Genomic DNA, 22,503 nt, shown 5'->3' on the forward strand with positions numbered 1-22,503 from the left:
TATACAGTTTTTCAGAAAATGAATACTCTGTTTATTGAGAATATGTTTTAGCACCTTACCCTTTAAGAGTACATACTGTGAACAGAATGTTTGTAGCAAGATCTTCAGCCTCATCAATAGTAATGTAGTGTATACTCTCAGATGCGTGGAACAAATCATTAGAATTCATTAAGATAAAACCATGGAGAAAATATTTATATGTGAACCTCCCAGAATATTAAACACCAATTTATCTGAATATTTAGGCAGTGAAGCAATCTCTGTTAATTCCAGTTAATCTATTGGTTGCAGTGTTGTTGTAGCTATTTTGGTCCCAGGATATTAGAGAGACAAGGTGGGGAAGGTAATATCTTTTATTGGACCAACATCTGTTGGTAACAAGACAAGCTTTCAAGCTTACACAGAGCTTTATCCAGACCTGAAGAAAAGCTCTGTTGAAGCTTAAAAGCTTTTCTATTTCACCAATAGAAGTTGGACCAATAAACGTTAATGTATTAACATTTTTTTTAAACTCCTTTGGATGGATTGTCATTCACCCTGATGCAACCACATAGACAACTGTATATTATCGATACTTATTTCTTGTTTGTATATGAAACTCAAGCATTTGCAAATAATCAATTTTAAGAATGTGGGGAACAGATTTCCTTTTTACTTGATGAATTTTTGTATCCACTGAACTGAAATGTTAAATGTTCTTCTGGTTTTCAGTTACCTGCCACTAAATTCTACGTATATGATTGATAAATTGGATATAATAAGCTTACCACCACTTTTGACTGTGAGAAGCTTTATATGGTGCTTCCACAATCCTGATGTATAAACGATATAGTAGAACTAAACCAATAAACTTGACAGGTGAATTTTAGATGACCTCTAATTAGAACAACATTTAGGGTCTGATTCTGATTTCACACTGGTTTTACACCAGTGTAATTCTGTTGACTACAGTGTAATTACTCTGGAATTACACTGATCTCAGAATCAGGCCTTTAGACTGTCTGAGATGGCACCTGAAGACTTGCTTTCACAATGGTCTGAAAGGTGTCATAAAATTTTTATGTAAACAATGGAGGAGAAGGATGGTAGATATGTTTGTTCTTCAAAACACACTTGCCTTTTTTATCCATGGTTTGCTTTGGCATAGGCTTTCTATACTTTGTTTATTAACCATAATCCTTCATTTCAGTTTTGATAGTTCCTGCAGTAGATACATTATTGAGATAATGGAGGTTCTAGCCAGCCAGAACAAAATGTACCATGTTAGAAAATATTCCCTAAATTATTCTGGAATGCTAATGGATTCAGTTCTCTGAGTTGTAGTGACAGTGTTTTACATGAGCAACATTCTGTTGAATTTTGGATTAAGTTAGTTAAGTACTAATTTTTTAATTGACTCATATTTTCATCTGCATACAAAAGAAGTAAGTATTTTGCATTTAGAAGGCTGTGTTCTCCCCCATTATCATTACAAAATCCACTAACATTCTGGATTTGAGAGACCTAGGGTTTATGGAAAAGAGAGGAAAGATTCATTTTATTATGATTTTTTGTTCAATAAGTTAACTGGTTGTTCTTTGTTCTTTGTATGGATTCTGTCAGAGAAAGGAGGTGTTTGGAGCTGGTGGTAATCTAGAGTGATTGGGAGAATATTAACCATACCTGATAAAGGATGAGAATTAAGAATTTTTGACCCATGTAATCCTGGGAGAAGACATGGGTTTGCCCTGAGTTTTGTTGGCAGAACTCCTACTGGCAATGGCCAAAGATCAGATGTCCACACTGTTGCTGTTAGATGTGCCAGCTGCTTGTGGCACCATTGCCTGAGGCATTATTGGCTTTCCTGAAAACTTGAGAGGGGTAGATGCAGAGGTTCTGAGTGACTTCCTTGTTTTTCTTTTGGGAGAATGCCAGAGGATAGTAGTGAATTGCTTCCTTTTTAAAACCCAAAGTTACTCTTATGTGGGCTTCCACGAGGTTCTTTGCAGTTATCTGTTTTATTCAACATGGGTAAAGGGCTTTTAGAAGTTAGTGAGGAGAAGACCTGGACCTCAGTCATTTTGGTATGTTGGTGACCTATCACTAATTTTATATCTGTCTTGTTTAATCCATTAGCTGTGGTTCAGTGATGTAGCCAGGTTGTGGTTGAGATTAGGGAAATGAGGACAACCAGGCTAAAGCTCAGACCGGATATGACTGAGGTGATGATAGGTTGGGAGAAGCAACTGAAAGATTTGTTGAAGATAATAGCATCTGTGTCTATTCTCTGTCACTCAGGTTCACAACCAGTGGTATTAATAGACCTCCCAGCTGCCGTTAGGCAGTCATGTAATTGCAGTGGCCCAAAAAGAATTTGTATTTGATCAGGAAGTTGCAACCATTTATTTCTGAGGTGGACCTTTCTACGCTTATCCATGTCCTATTACAGTGTACCCTTTATGATGTTGTACCTTTAAAGTTAATTTGAAAACTGAGTGGAATGCAGCAGCGCGGTTGGTACCTGGCGTATCTCTCTAGGAACATGATACACTGGTGCTCCAGGATCTGCACTGACAGGCCACTGGCTTCTTTGTGAACTTTAAGGTTTTCTTTTTGATCGATAAAGACTTAAATGACTTAGGACCTTGCCTGTCGCAGAGACTGCCTCTCTTCCTGTGAGATATTCCATTAGAGGTCCTTAAGCTGGAGTTTACTCAGTGTATAAGGGAGGGAGTTGCTAGATCATTCTCCATGAGGTTCCTGTCAACTTTGGAATTCATTTTGTAGCCCAGTCCAGAGTAGCCCACATTTATTGATTTCTAGAGTATGATGTAAAGCCTACCTGTTTGTTCAGACTTTTGGGAAGTACTGGAGTGCATCCAAGGATGGGTTTTTTTGGCATGGATATCCTTGGGAGATAGGTTGGATATTTTCTCCATGGGCTGGTTATAGTAATTTTTACTGTTACACAGTTGATTTACCTGCTGAACTTATATTAATTACATTAATAGACTGATTTCCCCTCTATCCTCCCCCCCCCCAAAAAAACAAACCCCAACCATTGTCAGGCTGTCTCGAGTCATGGATTGACATTTTAAAAAGTATTTGTATAAATTTCATTTAAAAAAGAAAAATAAACTTTGGATGATACCTGACAATAGAATTACTTGTTAAGGGCTCGTTCTAATCATATCACGTTGTGAAACTACACATCCTTTTTCCCCCCTTTGGTACAGAAATGCTGGCTTGGGTGTCTGTTCAATGACTTGCAGATTTGGTGGTGTTTTGGCTCCATTTGTGCCATCCATGGTAAGTTAACTTTTTATTTTATTCATTTTAATTACTGACACTTTTCCCCCTAAGACTTCTAGTTTATTGGAATAATCTCAGAATTGCTTTCATGATTCTGGCATGGCAGGTAGATCTTTTACAAGGGATACTTATACATACCTCTGCAAATGTATATTTAAGCTCTATTTAATTACAGTATATTGATATAGTCAAATTCCAGACTTAACTAATGAGAGAGGGTGTTCTGGTTGTTGTGTGTTTTGGGGTTGTTTTTTCTGTATTTACAAAACAGTATATCTTTTTATAAAACTTCATTCCTTTGAGAAAAAAGCAAATTAACATTTTATCTTTTACATTAAGTGAGTTACCTAGTATTTATCTGCTGCTGCTGTCTTTGTAAGCACATTTTGTATGGATACCTAGTTAGTACCTGAATGCTCTTTGGCTTGCAAACATTCATAATGGAGATTTTAATCGGAATAATTGCTTGTATAGTGAGTTTTTGATCTGTTCTTTTCTTAATGTATGTCTAAATAATTACCATTGTTAATGGATATTACATACAAGAATGCTGTGAAGAACAGATCTTTTGATATAACTTCTTTGTGTATAATTAATTGAAATATATTTATGAAACATGAACAAATAATGCTGCAATAGTTTTAGAAATATACTGGCGCATGAGTTAATTTTGGGTTTTTATCACTGATTTTTAATTTCAGAAGTCTCTTCACCCATCTGTACCATTCATGGTGTTTGGAATCAGTGGAGTATCAGCAGGATTCTTGACTCTTCTTCTTCCGGAAACTCTTAATAAGCCAATTGCAGAGAGCATTGAAGACCTTCAGAGTCCTGTATGCCAAATGCTTAAAAACAAAAAGGCGGAGTAAAAAAACTTCTTTTAATCTAGTTTTTTATTAAAGCAGTTTCCATACATTTTATGCAAGTCCCACTGTAACACACATTTCTAAGTTATTCAGCTTGGGCATTAATCTGAAATTTCTGTTTTTTCTTTATTAATAACATCTTTGCTCTGTATTTGTTAAATAGAGTTTTAAAAATAGTTTGTATGTCAAACAAGAAAGCTTTAAAATAAATTTTCTTGCACTCATTTTCACCTGTGCATGTGATACAGCACAAAAGCCATAGTGCATTTTTCTTATTGTTGAACATAATTTTAAAAAGCAACCTGAAATAGTCACAGTTGATACAGTAAGGCAATTAAGTCACTCTCATGTATTGCATTGTACCCTTTTTATTTATGTCAAGTCCCTTACTAGAATATAATATTTAAAAAAACAGTGTATGATATTTGAGGTGAGTGTTTAATCCCTTATTTATTTCTCCTCTGTTGTTAGAAGCATTTGGAATACTTTCCTCTAGTAGATGAATGCCTAATAAAACTTTTGAAACTGAAAAGTAACTTAGTTTTCTCTGATTAATGGTCAACAATGGTAGTTTCAAAAATACAACGAGGACCATTTGAAAAGATATACTGTAGCTTTAGTTTTTAGCTGAAATTTATTACTACAGTTAACAGTACAGTGACTTCATGCAAATTGATGGAATTTGCATAAAGTCTCTTCAAAGAAATCAGCAAGCATCAGTCTATCATTGTTATACTGTAGAAACAAAAACATTTCCCCCTCCAATCCTGTTTGGTGACACAAACTTTACTGTGAAGAATCAAAACGTAATTATCTCATGATATAGAATGTGTAACACATTCAAAGATTTTTGCATATGTCGTCTTACTCAGATGAATATGAATGGTAGGATTTCTAATGACAACAACAAACGTTATCCTATGAAGTCAACACAGGTAGCTTGGAAATAAAAGAATACTAAGTGTCCTTAACACACTAACAAATTAATGAGTTTTGTTAGTTATGTTAATTATTGTACTAAAGAATTAATGAGTTTTAAGAAATTAAAAGTCCATATATACTTAATGTAGCTTAATATTTGGTAGTACTGAATTCAGTTGAAATGAAAAGAAATTGAAACAGTGTCATTACAAAACCTAATTTCCCCCTACTGTTACTCACACCTTCTTGTCAACTGTTTGAAATGGGCCACTCTCATTACCACTACAAAAGCGATTTTTCCTGCCTTGGTATCTGTTAATTGGCTACTGTTAATTGAATTGTCTCGTTAGACTGACCTCCACTTGGTAAGGCAACTCCCATCTTTTCATGTGCTGTGTATTTACACCTGCTACTGTATTTTCCACTCCATGCATCTGATGAAGTGGGTTCTAGATCACGAAAGCTTATGCCCAGATAAATTTGTTAAGGTGCCACAAGGACTTCTCATTGTTTTTTCTTATACTCAGATTTGTGCAGTTTTTTTTTAATTTCACTTCATTTTTGAATTTTGATCAACTGAATGTGTGCTGATTTCCCCATTTGACATTAACCTGTGAACATCAGGAAAATAAGACACTTAAAATGGTTTTAATAATTTCTATTTCATCTGTTTAACAGGTAAACCAATTAGAAGAAAACACTTACAATTTCAAAAAACATCTTTCTGGTGAAAAATCAAGCATCTTTTGGTAAAGTGCTTTCATAGTGAAGATGTGGAGCCACTGAGATACCAGAATGGAAATGTCAAGGGGCATAAAGTATAATGCCACTTCCAGTATGCTGCACTGTTTATTTTTATGTGGAGGTCAATTGAGAAAATGGAGAAAGTTTGCCAAAATTTGTGGAAAACGAGATGGAAAATCCTTGCATTAATTTAATGACTTACATAAGCACACTCTTTGGACACAAGATACAGTTTTTATATATAAAAGAAATGTAATATTCTTTATTTTGTTTTGTAAGATGTAACTGCTAGCTGTGAATTGAAATGTAATGATGAAATTGAGGTAATATGTAATAAGTGTTTTTTAAAAGATATTTTCTGATTGGAAGGTTGCAGGGCAGCCTAGTATATTCAGGTATTCTGTAATTGTTAGAAATAATTGTATCCTGTGGATGCTAATGTACTCAACAGATTTTTTTTCTTTTTTCATTTTCTTTAGACTACTGCATACCTCATAATACAAAAAGACCAAAGATTTGTATAGATTATTGCCTTAACAGTAACATTAATAATGTAAGAAACTCAATCAAATTGATCAGGAAATTTCAAAGGAAAGTATATTAACTTTAATGCTGGATACAGTAGGGTTTTTTTTTATAAGATCCAGTTGAACAACAAAGGAATTTAACATGAAAAATTGCAACATTGGAAAGAATAATATGAGGTCTTTGCAGACAAGAGGTACATGTAAAAGAGGGAGTAAATTAGTACTGAACATTTAGTGAAATATTCATTCAAAAAATGCAATTATCCAGTAGCTAAATGTTAGCTATAATTGCAAAACTAGAATAAAATTATCAAAAATGTATCAAATATGATATATAATCGAAAATTATTATTTTCAATTAGAATTGGAAATATCTGCAATAGAAAAATTAATTCAATAGATTTCACTTACCAATTAAAATATTTATTTTGGAGTAGGGATATCATAGTTGTTACGATTGGTTCACCAAAACAGTATTGTAATTTAAATAAAAAAATATATATAAATATAAAATTAGTGTCTCTTTTATGTGTAAATTTGTCATGCTTTTATAAGGATATTTCCTTTCATTTGGACTTTGTTAAATGCATCTGGTAGGAAAAGCCAGTGTATTTTGACATAATTTTCATATTTAGACTATGAGCCTGCAAGTTATAACACATGGACAGACTGCTGTGCCTCTGTAGAACCCCAATAAAGTCTGTAGGGGCACTACAGTCCATCTGAGTGTTATAAATGGCATGATTGAATCCTTGAATTGTATAAAAATATTTAAAATCACAAACTACAGTTTGCAGAGAAAGTTACGATTTTAGATTGCATAAAACATCTATATATTTGCATTTGTTTTAAGACCTGTGCCAAAGTTCAAAGTAACACGAAGCACACAATTCTTATTTTCTTATGTATATTTAGTTGCCTTATATTCCATTTTTGCAGGCTTTAGAACTCAGCTGGTGAAAGTGTTCTTGAATACCTTCTGGTAGTCTCTTACCTTCCTTTAATGTTCATAACCACAACAACTGAGGATACCTCTTCAAAGGATAATTACATCATCAAGGAAATGGTAAAGAGGAGCTTTAGAACTTTTTATTATGAAAAGCTCTGTTGATTCTTATTTTTTTGGTAATAAAAATTGAATCTTAAACATATCGTTTTCTTAGAAGCAGAAATAACACATTGAGATAGGATCTCCATAAATACATCATTGTATGGTGAATGTCTCATATCCCCCTTCTGCCAGATGTTTAATGTATCAGCCTCAATAATGAATTTTCCACATCCTTTTATTCCAATTCTTGTAGAAAACAGGTAATAAAAATAAATGGTATTTAAAATGTGTTTATATCTCCCAATTTTTTAAAATTTGGAATATATCCTGCTCAGCATTTACTAAGTTTTTTGTAAATTTGACAGTTTGTGAAAGTCTATTCCTGGGGAATTCTGTGCCAAAAAATTAAAAATTCTGTGCACAATATTTTAAAATTCTGCAAAATTCTGCTTGTTTTATTCATCAGAATTAACACAATGTAATCCTGACATTTGCAATTATTTTGGTAGTTTATTTGAAAATACCTGTCAGCAAGTATGTCTGTAATAATACAGACAACAAAAAAGATTCAAGAAATATTTTTTGACAAACAGATTCCTTATTAGGCATATTAATATAGAACAGGGGTCGGCAACCTTTCAGAAGTGTTGTGCCAAGTCTTTGTTTATTCACTCTAAGGTTTCGTGTGCCAGTAATACATGTTAACGTTTTTAGAAGGTCTCTTTCTATAAGTCTATAATATATAACTAAACTATTCTTGTATGTAAAGTAAATAAGGTTTTTTAAATGTTTAAGAAGCTTCATTTAAAATTAAATTAAAATGCAGAATCCCCCGGTCCAGTGGCCAGGACACGGGCAGTGAGAGTGCCACTGAAAATCAGCTCGTGTGCCGTCTTTGGCACACGTGCCATAGGTTGCCTACCCCTGCTCTATTTTGTAAATGCAGAACAGAATTTATTTCCCCTTGTTTTGCACAAAAGGAGAATCTTTGGGTGAGGTGGTACTGCAATATACAAGCTATACAAAATATCAGCCACTTTTGAGATTTCCTGTTAGCACACCATGTAGGCACAACAGATTGTGTTAAAGAAGGAGCTAGACTTCCTAATTTACATTTTTTTGTGAATTTACTTCAATTATATTAATTTTAAAGATATATTTAAAAACAAAAACACAAAGGAAAAACCAACATCTAAATACTTGATAGGTCATGATTACTCCTATGAAGTCAGACAGACAATAGAGTAAATTCACATTTGGACATTTAATACACACAATTTGGTTATTTGTTCAAAAATCATTTTGTATCAAAGAAGTCCTAACTACTGACAGCTATTAGGTGGTCTACATCAGGAGTTCTCAACCAATAGCTGGTGACACATACCTTAAAAACAATAAAGAATACTATACACATCTGGTTGTTGTGTACGGCTTACCATTGTCAGGATCTGATGTGGGGAGGGGAAATTCCTTCAGATTATTCCTCAGAGCCTGTCTGTGCCAGCCTTTCTCCCTAGACAGCTGCTCACAAATGAAGCCCCATTCCAGGAATCAAAACACATTTAAATGGTTTGTTGCCCTTTGATCTGGTAGTTCCTAGCATTACACTATTGGGTTTACAGCATGTTGGAGACAAGATAAAGGATCTTGGAAGCTAACAACTTGCCCCCAGTGTCTCTCTGTTGTGTGCAGATAGGTATTCTTATCTGTTGCCATTGTGTTGCCATCCCATTGATTTCAAGCATTATAAGGCATCTAATAAATGTTCCACTTATTCCAATACAACTTAGATTAATGCAATCACACATGAAAGTCTTATAACTGAATATGAAATAACTTCTCTCACTCACCTGGTCACATACAGTTTTAGTACCATTATCATATTTTAAGATTCACAGCAATAATGGAGGTCTAGTAGTAATGGGGCAAAGCACAAAATGTCTAATAAGGTTTTGTTGGAGACAACTTTCAGAAGGTGGAGGAAGTAACTGGGAGGGCAGCCATTTTAGACTTCATTCTGACTAACAGAGAGACTTGGTTGTGAGTCTGAAGGTGGAAGGGAGCTTGGGTGAAAATGATCATGAAACACGTATATTTCGTGATTCTAAGGAAAGAAAGGAGTGAGAGTACCAGAATAAGGACAATGGATTCAAAGGATGACTTTGATAGAGTCAGAGAACTGGTAGCTAAGATCCCATTGGAAGAAAATCTAAAAGAAAAAAGAGTTCAGGAGAGCTGGCAGTTTCTCAGAGACCATATTAAAGGCTTAGAAGCAAACTATCCTGTTGTGAAGGAGAGATAAGAACACTAAGAGGCCAATATGGCTGTATCAGGAATGTTTTAATGACCTGAATATCAAAAAAGAATCATACAAAAAGTGGAAATGTGAACAAATTGCTATGAATGAGTGCAAAATAATAGTGGAAGCATGTAGAGATAAAATCAGAAAGGCTAAGGCTCAAAGTGAGCTACAACTAGCATGAGATGTAAAAGGCAATAATAATAAGTTGTATAAATATGTTAGGAACAGGAAAAAGATGAAGGACATTGTAGGTCAGCTACTTAAAAGAGAAGGAGATGACAGCATGGACCGAACGGGAGGTACAGGATCTGATCGCTGTATGGGGAGAGGAATCCATACTCCGTTCCAGTTTTTGAAATGCCAAAACATTTGTCAAAATCTCCCAGGGCATGAAGGACAGAGGCCATAACAGGGACCCGAAGCAGTGCCACGTGAAACTTAAGGAGCTGAGGCAAGCAAACCAGAAAACCAGAAAGGCAAACGGCTGCTCCAGGTCAGAGCCCCAAACATGCCACTTCTATGATGAGCTGCATGCCATTTTAGGGGGTTCAGCCACCACTACCCCAACCGTGTTGTTTGATTCCTTCAATGGAGATGGAGGCAACATGGAAGCAGGTTTTGGGGATGAGGAAGATGATGATGATGAGGTTGTAGATAGTTCACAGCAAGCAAGCAGAGAAACCAGTTTTCCCGACAGCCAGGAACTGTTTCTCACCCTGGGCCTGGAGCCAGTACCCCCCGAACCCACCCAAGGCTGCCTCTTGGACCCGCCAGGCGGAGAAGGGACCTCTGGTGAGTGTACCTTTTTAAATAGGTTTCAGAGGAACAGCCGTGTTAGTCTGTATTCGCAAAAAGAAAAGGAGTACTTGTGGCACCTTAGAGACTAACCAATTTATTTGAGCATGAGCTTTCGTGAGCTACAGCTCACTTCATCAGATGTTTACCGTGGAAACTGCAGCAGACTTTATATACACACAGAAATCATGAAACAATACCTCCTCCCACCCCACTGTCCTGCTGGTAATAGCTTATCTAAAGTGATCAACAGGTGGGACATTTCCAGCACAAATCCAGGTTTTCTCACCCTCCACCCCCCCACACAAATTCACTCTCCTGCTGGTGCTAGCCCATCCAAAGTGACAACTCTTTACATAATCAAGTCGGGCTATTTCCTGCATAGATCAATGCAGGAAATAGCCCGACTTGATTATGTAAAGAGTTGTCACTTTGGATGGGCTAGCACCAGCAGGAGAGTGAATTTGTGTGGGGGGGTGGAGGGTGAGAAAACCTGGATTTGTGCTGGAAATGGCCCACCTGTTGATCACTTTAGATAAGCTATTACCAGCAGGACAGTGGGGTGGGAGGAGGTATTGTTTCATGATTTCTGTGTGTATATAAAGTCTGCTGCAGTTTCCACGGTAAACATCTGATGAAGTGAGCTGTAGCTCACGAAAGCTCATGCTCAAATAAATTGGTTAGTCTCTAAGGTGCCACAAGTACTCCTTTCCTTTTTAAATAGTATACGTGGTTTAAAAGCAAGCCTGTTTAATAATTAATTTGCCCTTGCATTCGCAGCTCTCCTGGATGTACTCCCAAAGCCTTTGCAAAAGGTTCTGAGGAGGACAGCCTTATTCCATCCACCATGGTAGGACACTTTACCACTCCAGGCCAGTAGCACATAGTCGGGAATCATTGTAGAACAAAGCATTGCAGTGTATGTTTGCTGGCGTTCAAACAACATCCTTTCTTTATCTCTCTGTGTTATCCTCAGGAGAGTGATATCATTCATGGTCACCTGGTTGAAATAGGGTGCTTTTCTTAATGGGACATTCAGAGGTGCCCATTCCTGCTGGGCTGTTTGCCTGTGGCTGAACAGAAATGTTCCTCACTGTTAGCCACGGGGAGGGGGAAGGGGCTAGCCACGTGGTGGGGGGGAGGCAAAATGCGACCTTGTAACAACGGCACATGTGCTATGTATGTAATGTTAACAGCAAGATTTACCGTGAAAGAGTGTACCTATTGTTGTATAAAATGTGTCTTTTTAAATACCACTGTCCCTGTTTTTTTCTCCACCAGCTGCATGTGTTTCAAGGATCACAGGATCTTCTCCTTCCCAGAAGCCAGTGAAGATTAGAAGGCGAAAAAAACACACTCATGATGAAATGTTCTCTGAGCTCATGCTGTCCTCGCACACTGACAGAGCACAGACAAATGCGTGGAGGCAGACAATGTCAGGAAAGCACAATATGACCAGGAGGAGAGGTGGTGGGCTGAAGAAAGTAAGTGGTGGGCTGAAGAGAGGGCTGAAGCTGAAAGGTGGCGGCAGCATGATGAGTGGAGGCAGGATTCAATGCTGAGGCTGCTGGAGGATCAAACTAATATGCTCCAGCGTATGGTTGAGCTGCAGGAAAGGCAGCAGGAGCACAGACCACTGCTACAGCCCCTGTGTAACCAACCCCCTCCTCCCCAAGTTCCATAGCCTCCTCACCCAGATGCCTAAGAATGCGGTGTGGGGGCCTCCGGCCATGCAGCCACTCCACTCAAGAGGATTGCCCAAGCAACGGAAGGCTGGCATTCAATAAGTTTTAAAGTTTTAAACTTTTAAAGTGCTGTGTGGCCTTGTCCTTCCCTCCTCCACCACCCCTCCCGGTGCTTCCCCCCTCCACAACCCCTCCTGGGCTACCTTGGCAGTTATCCCCCTATTTGTGTGATGAATTAATAAAGAATGCATGAATGTGAAGCAACAATGACTTTATTGCCTCTGCAAGCGGTGATCGAAGGGAGGAGGGGAAGGTGGTTAGCTTACAGGGAAGTAGAGTGAACCAAGGGGAGGGTCTCATCAAGGAGAAACAAACAGAACTTTCACACCGTAGCCTGGCCAGTCATGAAACTGATTTTCAAAGCTTCTCTGATGCGCACCGCGCCCTCCTGTGCTCTTCTAACTGCCCTGGTGTTTAGCTGCGCGTACCCAGCGGCCAGGCGATTTGCCTCAACCTTCCACCCCACCATAAACGTCTCCCCCTTACTCTCATAGATATTGTGGAGCACACAGCAAGCAGAACAATGGGAATATTGGTTTTGCTGAGGTCTAAGCGAGTCAGTAAACAGCACCAATGCATTTTTAAACATACAAACGCACATTCTACCACCATTCTGCACTTGCTCAGCCTGTACTTGAACAGCTCCTGACTACTGTCCAGGCTGCCTGTGTATGGCTTCATGAGCCATGGCATTAAGGGGTAGGCTGGGTCCCCAAGGATAACTATAGGTATTTCAACATCCCAACTGTTATTTTCTGGTCTGGGAAGAAAGTCTCTTCCTGCATCTTTTGAAACAAACCAGAATTCCTGAAGATGTGAGTGTCATGCACCTTTTCCGGCCATCCTAAGTTGATGTTGGTGAAATGTCCCTTGTGTTCCACCAGTGCTTGCAGCACTACTGAAAAGCACCCCCTGCGGTTTATGTACTCAGCGGCTTGGTGCTCCGGTGCCAAGATAGGGATATGGGTTCCGTCTATGGCCCCACCACAGTTAGGGAATCCCATTGCAGCAAAGCCATCCACTATGACCTGCACATTTCCCAGGGTCACTACCCTTGATATCAGCAGATCTTTGATTGCGTTGGCTACTTGCATCACAGCAGCCCCCACAGTAGATTTGCCCACTCCAAATTGATTTCCAACTGACTGGTAGCTGTCTGGCGTTGCAAGCTTCCACAGGGCTATTGCCACTCGCTTCTCAACTGTGAGGGCTGCTCTCATCTTGGTATTCTTTCACCTCAGGGCAGGGGAAAGCAAGTCACAAAGTTCCATGAAAGTGCCCTTACTCATGTGAAAGTTTCGCAGCCACTGGGATTCATCCCAGACCTGCAACTCTATGCAGTCCCACAAGTCTGTGCTTGTTTTCCAGGCCCAGAATCTGTGTTCCACCGCATGAGCCTGTCCCATTAGCACCATGATGCCACATTGCCAGGGCACATGCTTTGAGAGAAGTCTGTGTCCATGTCCTCATCACTCTTGTCACTGTGCTGACGTTGCCTACTCGCCTGGTTTCGCTTTGCCAGGTTCTGGTGCTGCATATACTGCTGGATAATGCGCATGGTGTTTAATGTGCTCCTAATTGCCAAAGTGATCTGAGCGGGCTCCATGCTTGCCATGGTATGGCGTCTGCACAGAAAAAAGGTGCGGAACGATTGTCTGCCGTTGCTCTGAGGGAGGGAGGGGGTGACTGACGACATGGCTTACAGGGTTGGCTTACAGGGAATTAAAATCAACAAAGGGGGTGGCTTTACATCAAGGAGAAACAAAAACAACTGTCACACAGAATGGCCCCCTCAAGGATTGAACTCAAAACCTTGGGATTAGCAGGCCAATGATCAACCCAATGTTCAAACCACTGAGCTGTCCCTTCCCCTGGTATTTCAGGCAGGACTGAATCTCCATTAAACTTTTCAAGGTGCCCCTGACAGACCTCACCAAAACGATTGTCAGCCGTTGATTTCACGGAAGGAGGGAGTGGGGAGCAAATTAAATACAAAACAAATCTGGTCTATTTCTTGTTTTGATCCACTCCATCTATCTTTTACATCTTTGGCTGGCAGCAGACGGTGCAGTAGGACTGCTAGCCATCCACATCTCCTGGCTGCTTGGCGGAAGATGGTGCAATAGGACTGCTAGCCATCCTCATCTCCTGCCTGCCCGGCAGAAGTTCGTGCAATAGGACTTGTCAAGGTTCCTCCCCCACTCTGAACGCTAGGGTACAGATATGGGGACCTGCATGAAAACCTCCTAAGCTTACTTGTACCAGCTTAGGTTAAAACTTCCCCAAGGTACAAATTAATTTTATCCTTTGTCCTTGGAATATCCACTGCCACCACCAAACTTTACAGGTGAGAGGATTTTTCCCCTGGCCAGGAGGGATTTTAAAGGGGTTTACCCTTCCCTTTATATTTATGACAGGACTACTAGCCATCCTCATCTCCTGCCTGCTCGCCATAAGATGGTACGATAGGACTGCTAGCAGGACTAAAGAGAATGACCTGGTCGAGTCACTCCTAATTTAGTCCCTGCGCCCATGTCTGCCCAGGCGCTCCTGACCGACCTTACCGAGGCAGCCAGGAGCACCTCGGACATGATGACAATAGGTATCAGGCCTATTGCACCATCTGCTGCCACAAGGCAATGAACTGCTGCTGTGTAGCAATGCAGTACCATGTCTGTCAGCACCCAGGAGATGTACGGAGACAGTGAGCTGAGCGGGCTCCATGCTTGCCATGGTATGGCGTCTGCACAGGTAACTCAGGAAAAAAGGCACATAACGATTGTCTGCTGTTGCTTTCATAGAGGGAGGGAGGGAAGGAGGGCCTGAAGACATGTACCCAGAACCATCTGCGACAATGTTTTTGCCCCATTAGACATTGGGATCTCAACCCAGAATTCCAATGGGTGGCGGAGACTGCGGGAACTGTGGGATAGCTACCCACAGTGCAACGCTCCGGAAGTCGATGCTAGCCTCCGTACTGTGGAAGCACTCCACCGAGTTAATGCACTTAGAGCATTATATGTGGGGACACACACAATCGACTATATAAAAATGATTTCTAAAAACCCGACTTCTATAAATTTGACCTAGTTTTGTAGTGTAGACACACCCTTTGAAGTTTGTAATAGACTGCCTAATGGATAAACTGGCCTATGTTAATTAATGTAACTAATTACTGGTGGTGTTTAGAACACAATTGGTTACATCAAAAGCCGATTGTTTAACCAGGACTGTGTGGTCAAGTGGATGCTAGAACACTGTATAAAAAGACCCTTGGGTCCTGATTCTGTCATCTCAGAACTGCTTAGGCTTCATCAGGGGAAGTTTGAGTTACAAGACTTCGGTCCCAGTTATGCTGGTATACCCTGAATATGATATTTGGACACTGGACTATAACCTATGAACTATTTCTAAAAGGTTTCAGAGTAACAGCCGTGTTAGTCTGTATTCGCAAAAAGAAAAGGAGTACTTATAAGGTGCCACAAGTACTCTATTTCTAAAAGAACTCTTTTGCAACTACAAAGCTCACTATCTCTGCTATGAATCTGAACTTCAATTAATTTAACTCATGTCTGTATGTATATTGATCTTTTAACCATACTCTCTCTCTCTCTCTCTCTCGTTTTTTAATAAATTTTAGTTTAGTTAATAAGAATTTGGGCAAGATCTGAAACATTCATTAACCTGGGAGGTAATCTGTCCAGTCCTTTGGGATTGGTGGAAACTTTTCTTTTATATGATGAAATAAGATTTTCAGAAATCATCATATTTGACTTAGATGGAAGCCTGAGGACGTATCACTTTAAGGGAACTGTGTTCTTTGGACTTCTGAGTCACCAGTGAGGTAATAAAGAAGCTGCTTTATGCTGGCTTGATAAATCTAAGTATTGGAATATCCACCAGCTTTTTTGGGGATTGCAGTTCACCCTAATTGGGTGACCACGGCTGGCCCTCACTGCGACCCCAGTTACAGGCTGTTTTAAAGAGAACAGTGATCAATCGTTCTCTATGTCCACTCAAGCAGGACAAGAAGTAATGTTTAATCTTCAGCAAGGGAGATTTAGGTTCGACATTAGGAAAAACTTCCTAACTCTTAAGGGTAATTAAGCACTGGGATGGGTGACCAAAGGGAGGTTATGGAATCCCATGACTGGAAGGTTTCAAGAATAAGTTAGACAAACAGCTAACTGAGATGGTGTAGATGTACTTGGTCTTGCTTAAGTGCAGGAGGCTGGACTAGATGACCTCTCGAGGTCTCTTTCAGCCCTACGTATCTATGATTCTATGACTAATACAGAGCAACACCTACAGTATTCAGAACCTTATAACCTATCTGGTCCACTTCAATCACAATACAGTTTTGACTTAAAAATTTTCAGTGATAGACAATCCGCCACCACTTTTCATAAATTGTTCCAATACTTAATTGCAATCACTGTTTTTTTAAAAAAAACTTCTTATTTTTAGTCTAAATTTGTCTAGCTTGTTTCCTTCCACCTTCGTCACAGATCTCTCAGACCAGTGATGTCATTCTGGTGTCATTCTTATGTGGCAGCCTAGTCCCAGTCCAGGGAAATAGACAAACTTGATACCTCCTAAAGGCCATATGTGCTCTATGTTCTTGGCAGTGCAGGTAGTAATGTGCTTACAGTTAGAGTTGTCTGACAGTTTCCATTATAAGACCCAGTTTTCAGTTGCTTATAGCTTTGTGAAACTTGATTGTTCGGGCTGAAATTTTCCATGTTATGTGTCTACTTTGGGCTGATTTTTCTTGAAAGTTCATGCTATATATAATGAATAATGTCTAAAATTAAACTGAACAGGACCAATACCCTAGATGTGGACTTGTATTTCCTAGCTAACTATCAAATCAGACAGGGAAAATCCTTAAAGGGATCATGGAGCCAGAGTAATTATCCCTGGCAGACAGATTACAAATGCAGTGTAGCCAGAGAGAACTCTTTGTGCATTAGGCTGAGGTGTACCTCCCTCAATTTTATTTGGGACAAATGGGAGGTAGAAGAATGAGAGAAGATAAGGAAGGTAACTATTAATTGAACAAGGACTGATTGATTGGGTGCAGTGCCCCCAGTGTCCTCTTAGCAGCATTTGACAGTGGAAGGCACTTCCTTCCTGAAAGTTAAGCAGATACCTTTTCTTTAAATTTGTACAGTAAAATAAGAGAAGAGGCTCTTGTCCTCTTCTTCTCTCTCTTCTTTGTGACTAGAAGAAGTGCACAAGATGGGCTGTAGTTGTGATAAGGATGTGGAACACAGGAGTGCTGGGAAGGCATTGGCCATATTTCCTGTTCCTCACCCACCTAACATGAGTCAGGATTACAAAAGGTTAATGTCACATGACAGGGGTAAGTATCCATTGGCTCCGAGTCACAGTTACAGTAGTAATTTCCACTGTGGCTGGAGATGTACCATAGATAAGGCTAAAATTTTGTCATGGATATTTTTAGTAAAAGTCAGGGAGAGGTCATGGGCAATGAAGAAAAATTCACGGAAGCCCGTGACCTGTCCCTGACTTTTACTGAAAATATCCATGATAAAATGGGAATGGACTGGGTAGCTGAGAGCTCTGGGGCCCCCCACCACCCATGGGGACTTAGAGAGCTTCAGGGACCCCCAGCCCTTCCCCTCCCCTGCAGAGGGGAGCTGTAGGGGTCCCCCTGTTGCTGCCACAGTGGGGAACTGCAGGGGTCCTCCTGCCCACCATGGCTTCAGCTGGTAATGGAATTGGGGCTGTGTACCCCCTCCCCGCGGTGTCTGCTGGGGCCGGAGCTGGGGCTTTGCAGCCCTTTTCCTCTGTTTACAGCAGGAGCTGGAGCTTGGGCTGTGCTGGTTGGGCTGGGGCTGGGGCTGTGGCTGGGGCTGTCAGTCCTTCCCTGTGGGGCTCCAGCTGTCATTCCTCTCCCCACCCACCTTCTCTCTCCCGTTCTTTTTAGTAAAATCACAGAGAAGTCAGAGCTCCCATGAATTTTTATTTATTGCCCACAACAGTCCATGACTTTTACTAAAAGTAACCATTTCAAAATCTTAACCTCACATATGACTATTTTGTTAATTTTGGTTTTGATGGACAATTTTTACAGAAGAAACCCCGCTCTTTCAAGTTATTTATCAAAATAGCTTCCAGAGCCTAAGACTACTTGAAAATGCCATGAAAGAATTCCCAGTGCTGAGGAAGTACATGAAAATGTATCATCAAGGGCTTCCCCTTTGTTTGATTTCTACCCACCCACCCACTTACGCCTCACCCAATCTCTAGAGTTAGAAAATTAGTGTTGGAAATACAAGTAACTCTTGTCTGCTGTTTTTTCAACAGGAAAAACAATGCCCTGGGCAAAATACATAGGCATCTTTGTTAAGGCACCCATGTATTTTAGTATGTGTTTCTGAAGAGTAAAGTTGGTAGTCGATGGGCTTATGCAGCCATGTTCTTTTTAAAATAAATTACATTGGCTGTAAACTGGATATTTATTATGATCCTCTGCCTAGTCATCAACCAGGACAGAAGTGGATTAATTATTAATAGCAGATTTTAGTTAAAGTTAATTTGTTGTTGGTGGAACTAATTACACATTCCAGGTGTTCGTCAGTTTAATAAGACAACATGCAGCTATCAAATGTTTCAATGACAATGAGTATAATTAAACATGATTAAACTGTTAGGTTTACAAACACACAACTAACTAATTACAAATAATTAAATTTGCACAGGATTTATAGCATGCGTACCACAAAGTATTTATAATATGAGAAATTGCTTCACAAAAGAGTACATTATCACTTTTACAATAATATGCTATGCATGTAATAATATGCCAAAAATGTCACTGTTTTTTTCTAGGCCGTTAATCAACTTGTCAAAAATTGTAGTGTGGAATATTGAAATAATTATTTCAGAAAATGTAAAACTAGATAAATTTCCTCATGCATGTCAGAAAATGAAGTGAAGCTAATTAACTGTAATTGGTGAATGAAGTCTGTTTTCTGTGAGCTGGAAACCCCCTGCAAATGATTAAACAGAACTGAAGCCTAATCTGAATGGATTGCAAGAAAAAGTTCACAGTTGTTTAAATTATGGGACTAATCTTGCAGCCCTGAATCTGGAGAGGCTCGGCTCGGTGAGAGTCAGGGGTTTGCAGTGGAGGATTATGAGAACCACAGAAGATTTTGGTGGGTTTTGCAGAAGAGGAAGGAGCTTTGGAATAAGGTCTGTGGTTTGCATGGTGTATTTGATGAAGCCAAAGACCGGTTGCTCTTGTGAAGGAGAGAAGAAGGTCTAAACAGTTCTAAAGGTCTAAACTTTACAGCCATGCTACCATCATTTAGAAGAGAATAGGGCCAACATGCATTTGCAACCTCATAATAAACTAAATGTTTAGCATTTATTTTGTAGGTATGAAAGTATTGTATATCAAACCATGATTAAACCAAAATATTACACAGAAATCAATAACTAGGATCAAAGGTTCAACAACTAAAACTCATATCACATATGTATCCTGGCCATGGATTAAACCTAACCCCAGAAATGAAAGGCAAATGTGTTAAATAGTTGAGTGCTGTGAAATATTATAGGCATTGTACAGCTAGGTATAACTATCTATTGTGTTACTGAATGTACCCATTAGAGCCTAATATTACATTGATTTCAATGGAAAGGTAATGCACAACTGGTAGCACTACCAGTGAAATAGAATACCAGCTGTGAAAAGGTCACTCACTGAATAACTTGCTGAGTATCTGAATGCTAAGAGCAACATTTATAGTTTTATTTTGAATAGAGTTTCATTCACATTCATTCTCCCCATTGTATGGACTCCAAAAGTCAGTACACTGTAAATCTAGAAAAGGAGTACTTGGGGCACCTTAGAGACTAACCAATTTATTTGAGCATGAGCTTTGTGCAGGAAATGGCCCACCTTGATTATCATGCACATTGTGAAGAGAGTTGTCACTTTGGATGGGCTATTACCAGCAGGACAGTGAGTTTGTGTGTGGGGGAGTGGAGGGTGAGAAAACCTGGATTTGTGCTGGAAATGGCCCAACTTGATGATCACTTTAGATAAGCTATTACCAGCAGGACAGTGGAGTGGGAGGAGGTATTGTTTCATGATCTCTGTTTGTATATAATGTCTGCTGCAGTTTCCATGGTATGCATCCAATGAAGTGAGCTGTAGCTCACAAAAGCTCATGCTCAAATAAATTGGTTAGCCTCTAAGGTGCCACAAGTACTCCTTTTCTTTTTATAAATATAAAGGGAAGGGTAAACCCCTTTGAAATTCCTCCTGGCCAGGGAAAAGCTCCTCTCACCTGTAAAGGGTTAAGAAGCTAAAGGTAACCTCGCTGGCACCTGACCAAAATGACCAATGAGGAGACAAGATACTTTCAAAAGCTGGGAGGAGGGAGAGAAACAAAGGGTCTGTGTGTCTGTCTATATTCTGTCTTGGCCGGGGATAGACCAGGAATGGAGTCTTAGAACTTTTAGTAAGTAATCTAGCTAGGTACATGTTAGATTATGATTTCTTTAAATGGCTGAGAAAAGAACTGTGCTGAATAGAATAACTATTTCTGTCTGTGTATCTTTTTTGTAACTTAAGGTTTTGCGTAGAGGGGTTCTCTATGTTTTTGAATCTAATTACCCTGTAAGGTATCGACCATCCTGATTTTACAGGGGGGATTTCTTTATTTCTATTTACTTCTATTTTTATTAAAAGTCTTCTTGTAAGAAAACTGAATGCTTTTTCATTGTTCTCAGATCCAAGGGTTTGGGTCTGTGGCCACCTATGCAAATTGGTGAGGCTTTTTATCCAACATTTCCCAGGAAGGGGGGGGTGCAAGTGTTGGGAGGATTGTTCATTGTTCTTAAGATCCAAGGGTCTGGGTCTGTAGTCACCTAGGCAAATTGGTGAGGCTTTTTACCAAACCTTGTCCAGGAAGTGGGGTGCAAGGCTTTGGGAAGTATTTTGGGGGGAAAGACGTGTCCAAACAGCTCTTCCCCAGTAACCAGTATTAGTTTGGTGGTGGTAGCGGCCAATCCCAGGACAAAGGGTGGAATATTTTGTACCTTGGGGAAGTTTTGACCTAAGCTGGTAAAGATAAGCTTAGGAGGTTTTTCATGCAGGTCCCCACATCTGTACCCTAGAGTTCAGCGTGGGGGAGGAACCTTGACAATGTGAATAGCCCCACTGACTTTTATTCATATCCTTAAAGTGAAGCAGTGTCTTAAGTTCTTTGACTGTGGATATGTGGACATGAAGCAACTAGTTAATAAGAAACACAGTTGTGCTGCACACCAAGGATTTTGATAGCAAACTCATGGGCACGTTTATTCTGGAGACACTTCTAGTCATGCTTGATAAATGGCAGATTGCTGGATACATTATCAGTGTGGCCCCCTGAGACAATGGAACCAACATAATAAAAGCTTTTAAGTCTTGAGGTATGCCAAACAGACACTGAAGTTCTGTATTGTAACCTGCTAGGTCATTTCTGGGCACTTTTCCCACCCAGTTTAACTTCTAGCCAGTAGTGGGCTCCATAATCCCTTAACCTCAGGAATGAGAATTAATATCCTTAGGTCAGAGTGGACCAGGCAGAGGAGGGAGGCTGGAGGCACAGCCTGGAAGCAGGCTATGGAGGGAGTGCTGGATAACAGGCAGCCAGGAAAGCTGACCAGAGACACATCCTGTTGCTTGCAGGTGGTCAGCAGTAGCTACAATAGCATACCAAGTAGTGGCCTGCAGGCAGGACGACATTGTGGAAGGGTTGCAATTGTACTCTTACCTTCCCAGCCCTGCACTGGGCTGCCTTTAGTGGCCGAGTTAGAAACTGTTATTTCTTTTTTGTGCTGTTACTTAAAACAATGTTGCCTAGGCTGTTTGCAGCTCTCATTTCTGGCAACTCTAGTAAAGAAACACTCTTGGTTACTGAAGTGTGTGAGTGTTCTTGGGAACTAACAAAGGGCTGGAGCCTGAACAGTGTAGCGCTTTGGGCATCAACAGTACTTGCCTCCAAGGCTGTGGTACATCAAACATGCTACCAGATACCTAGGGCCTAGAATACCACAACACTCTCAGCCATACTCTGCCCTGGGGTCAGTTACAGTACCCAGGGTGCAATAGTGGAACATCTCTTGAAGGTAAACTTGACTGGTCTCAGCAGGAAGTTGCTGGGCCCCTTAAGACATTCTTCAGCAAGAAGAAGAAAACAACTGAGCTTTTAGAACAGGAGGCTATTAACTTCCT

General features: G+C 39.9%; 2 protein-coding genes across 2 annotated transcripts in view; both read left to right on the forward strand.

Annotated features, from left to right (window-relative positions):
- LOC140914785 (solute carrier family 22 member 15-like) overlaps positions 1-5,819 on the forward strand; it is a 56,724-nt gene extending 50,905 nt beyond the window's left edge. Inside the window, exons 10-12 of the mRNA XM_078853803.1 lie at positions 3,216-3,288; positions 3,993-5,092; positions 5,757-5,819. Coding sequence (XP_078709929.1) covers positions 3,216-3,288; positions 3,993-4,160 — 241 coding nt within the window. The 3' untranslated portion in view covers positions 4,161-5,092; positions 5,757-5,819. The remainder of the gene's footprint in view (positions 1-3,215; positions 3,289-3,992; positions 5,093-5,756) is intronic.
- Positions 5,820-10,217: 4,398 nt separating this feature from the next.
- Positions 10,218-12,437, forward strand: LOC144930747 (uncharacterized). The gene is made up of 3 exons (XM_078853802.1): positions 10,218-10,494; positions 11,278-11,347; positions 11,779-12,437. Exons 1-3 carry the CDS (start codon positions 10,308-10,310, stop codon positions 11,834-11,836), a joined length of 315 nt encoding a protein of 104 aa, XP_078709928.1. The 5' UTR covers positions 10,218-10,307; the 3' UTR covers positions 11,837-12,437.
- The last annotated feature ends 10,066 nt before the right edge of the window (positions 12,438-22,503 follow it).

Source organism: Lepidochelys kempii, chromosome 7 (assembly GCF_965140285.1).
Source record: "Lepidochelys kempii isolate rLepKem1 chromosome 7, rLepKem1.hap1, whole genome shotgun sequence".
Classification (NCBI taxonomy): Eukaryota; Metazoa; Chordata; order Testudines; family Cheloniidae; genus Lepidochelys; species Lepidochelys kempii.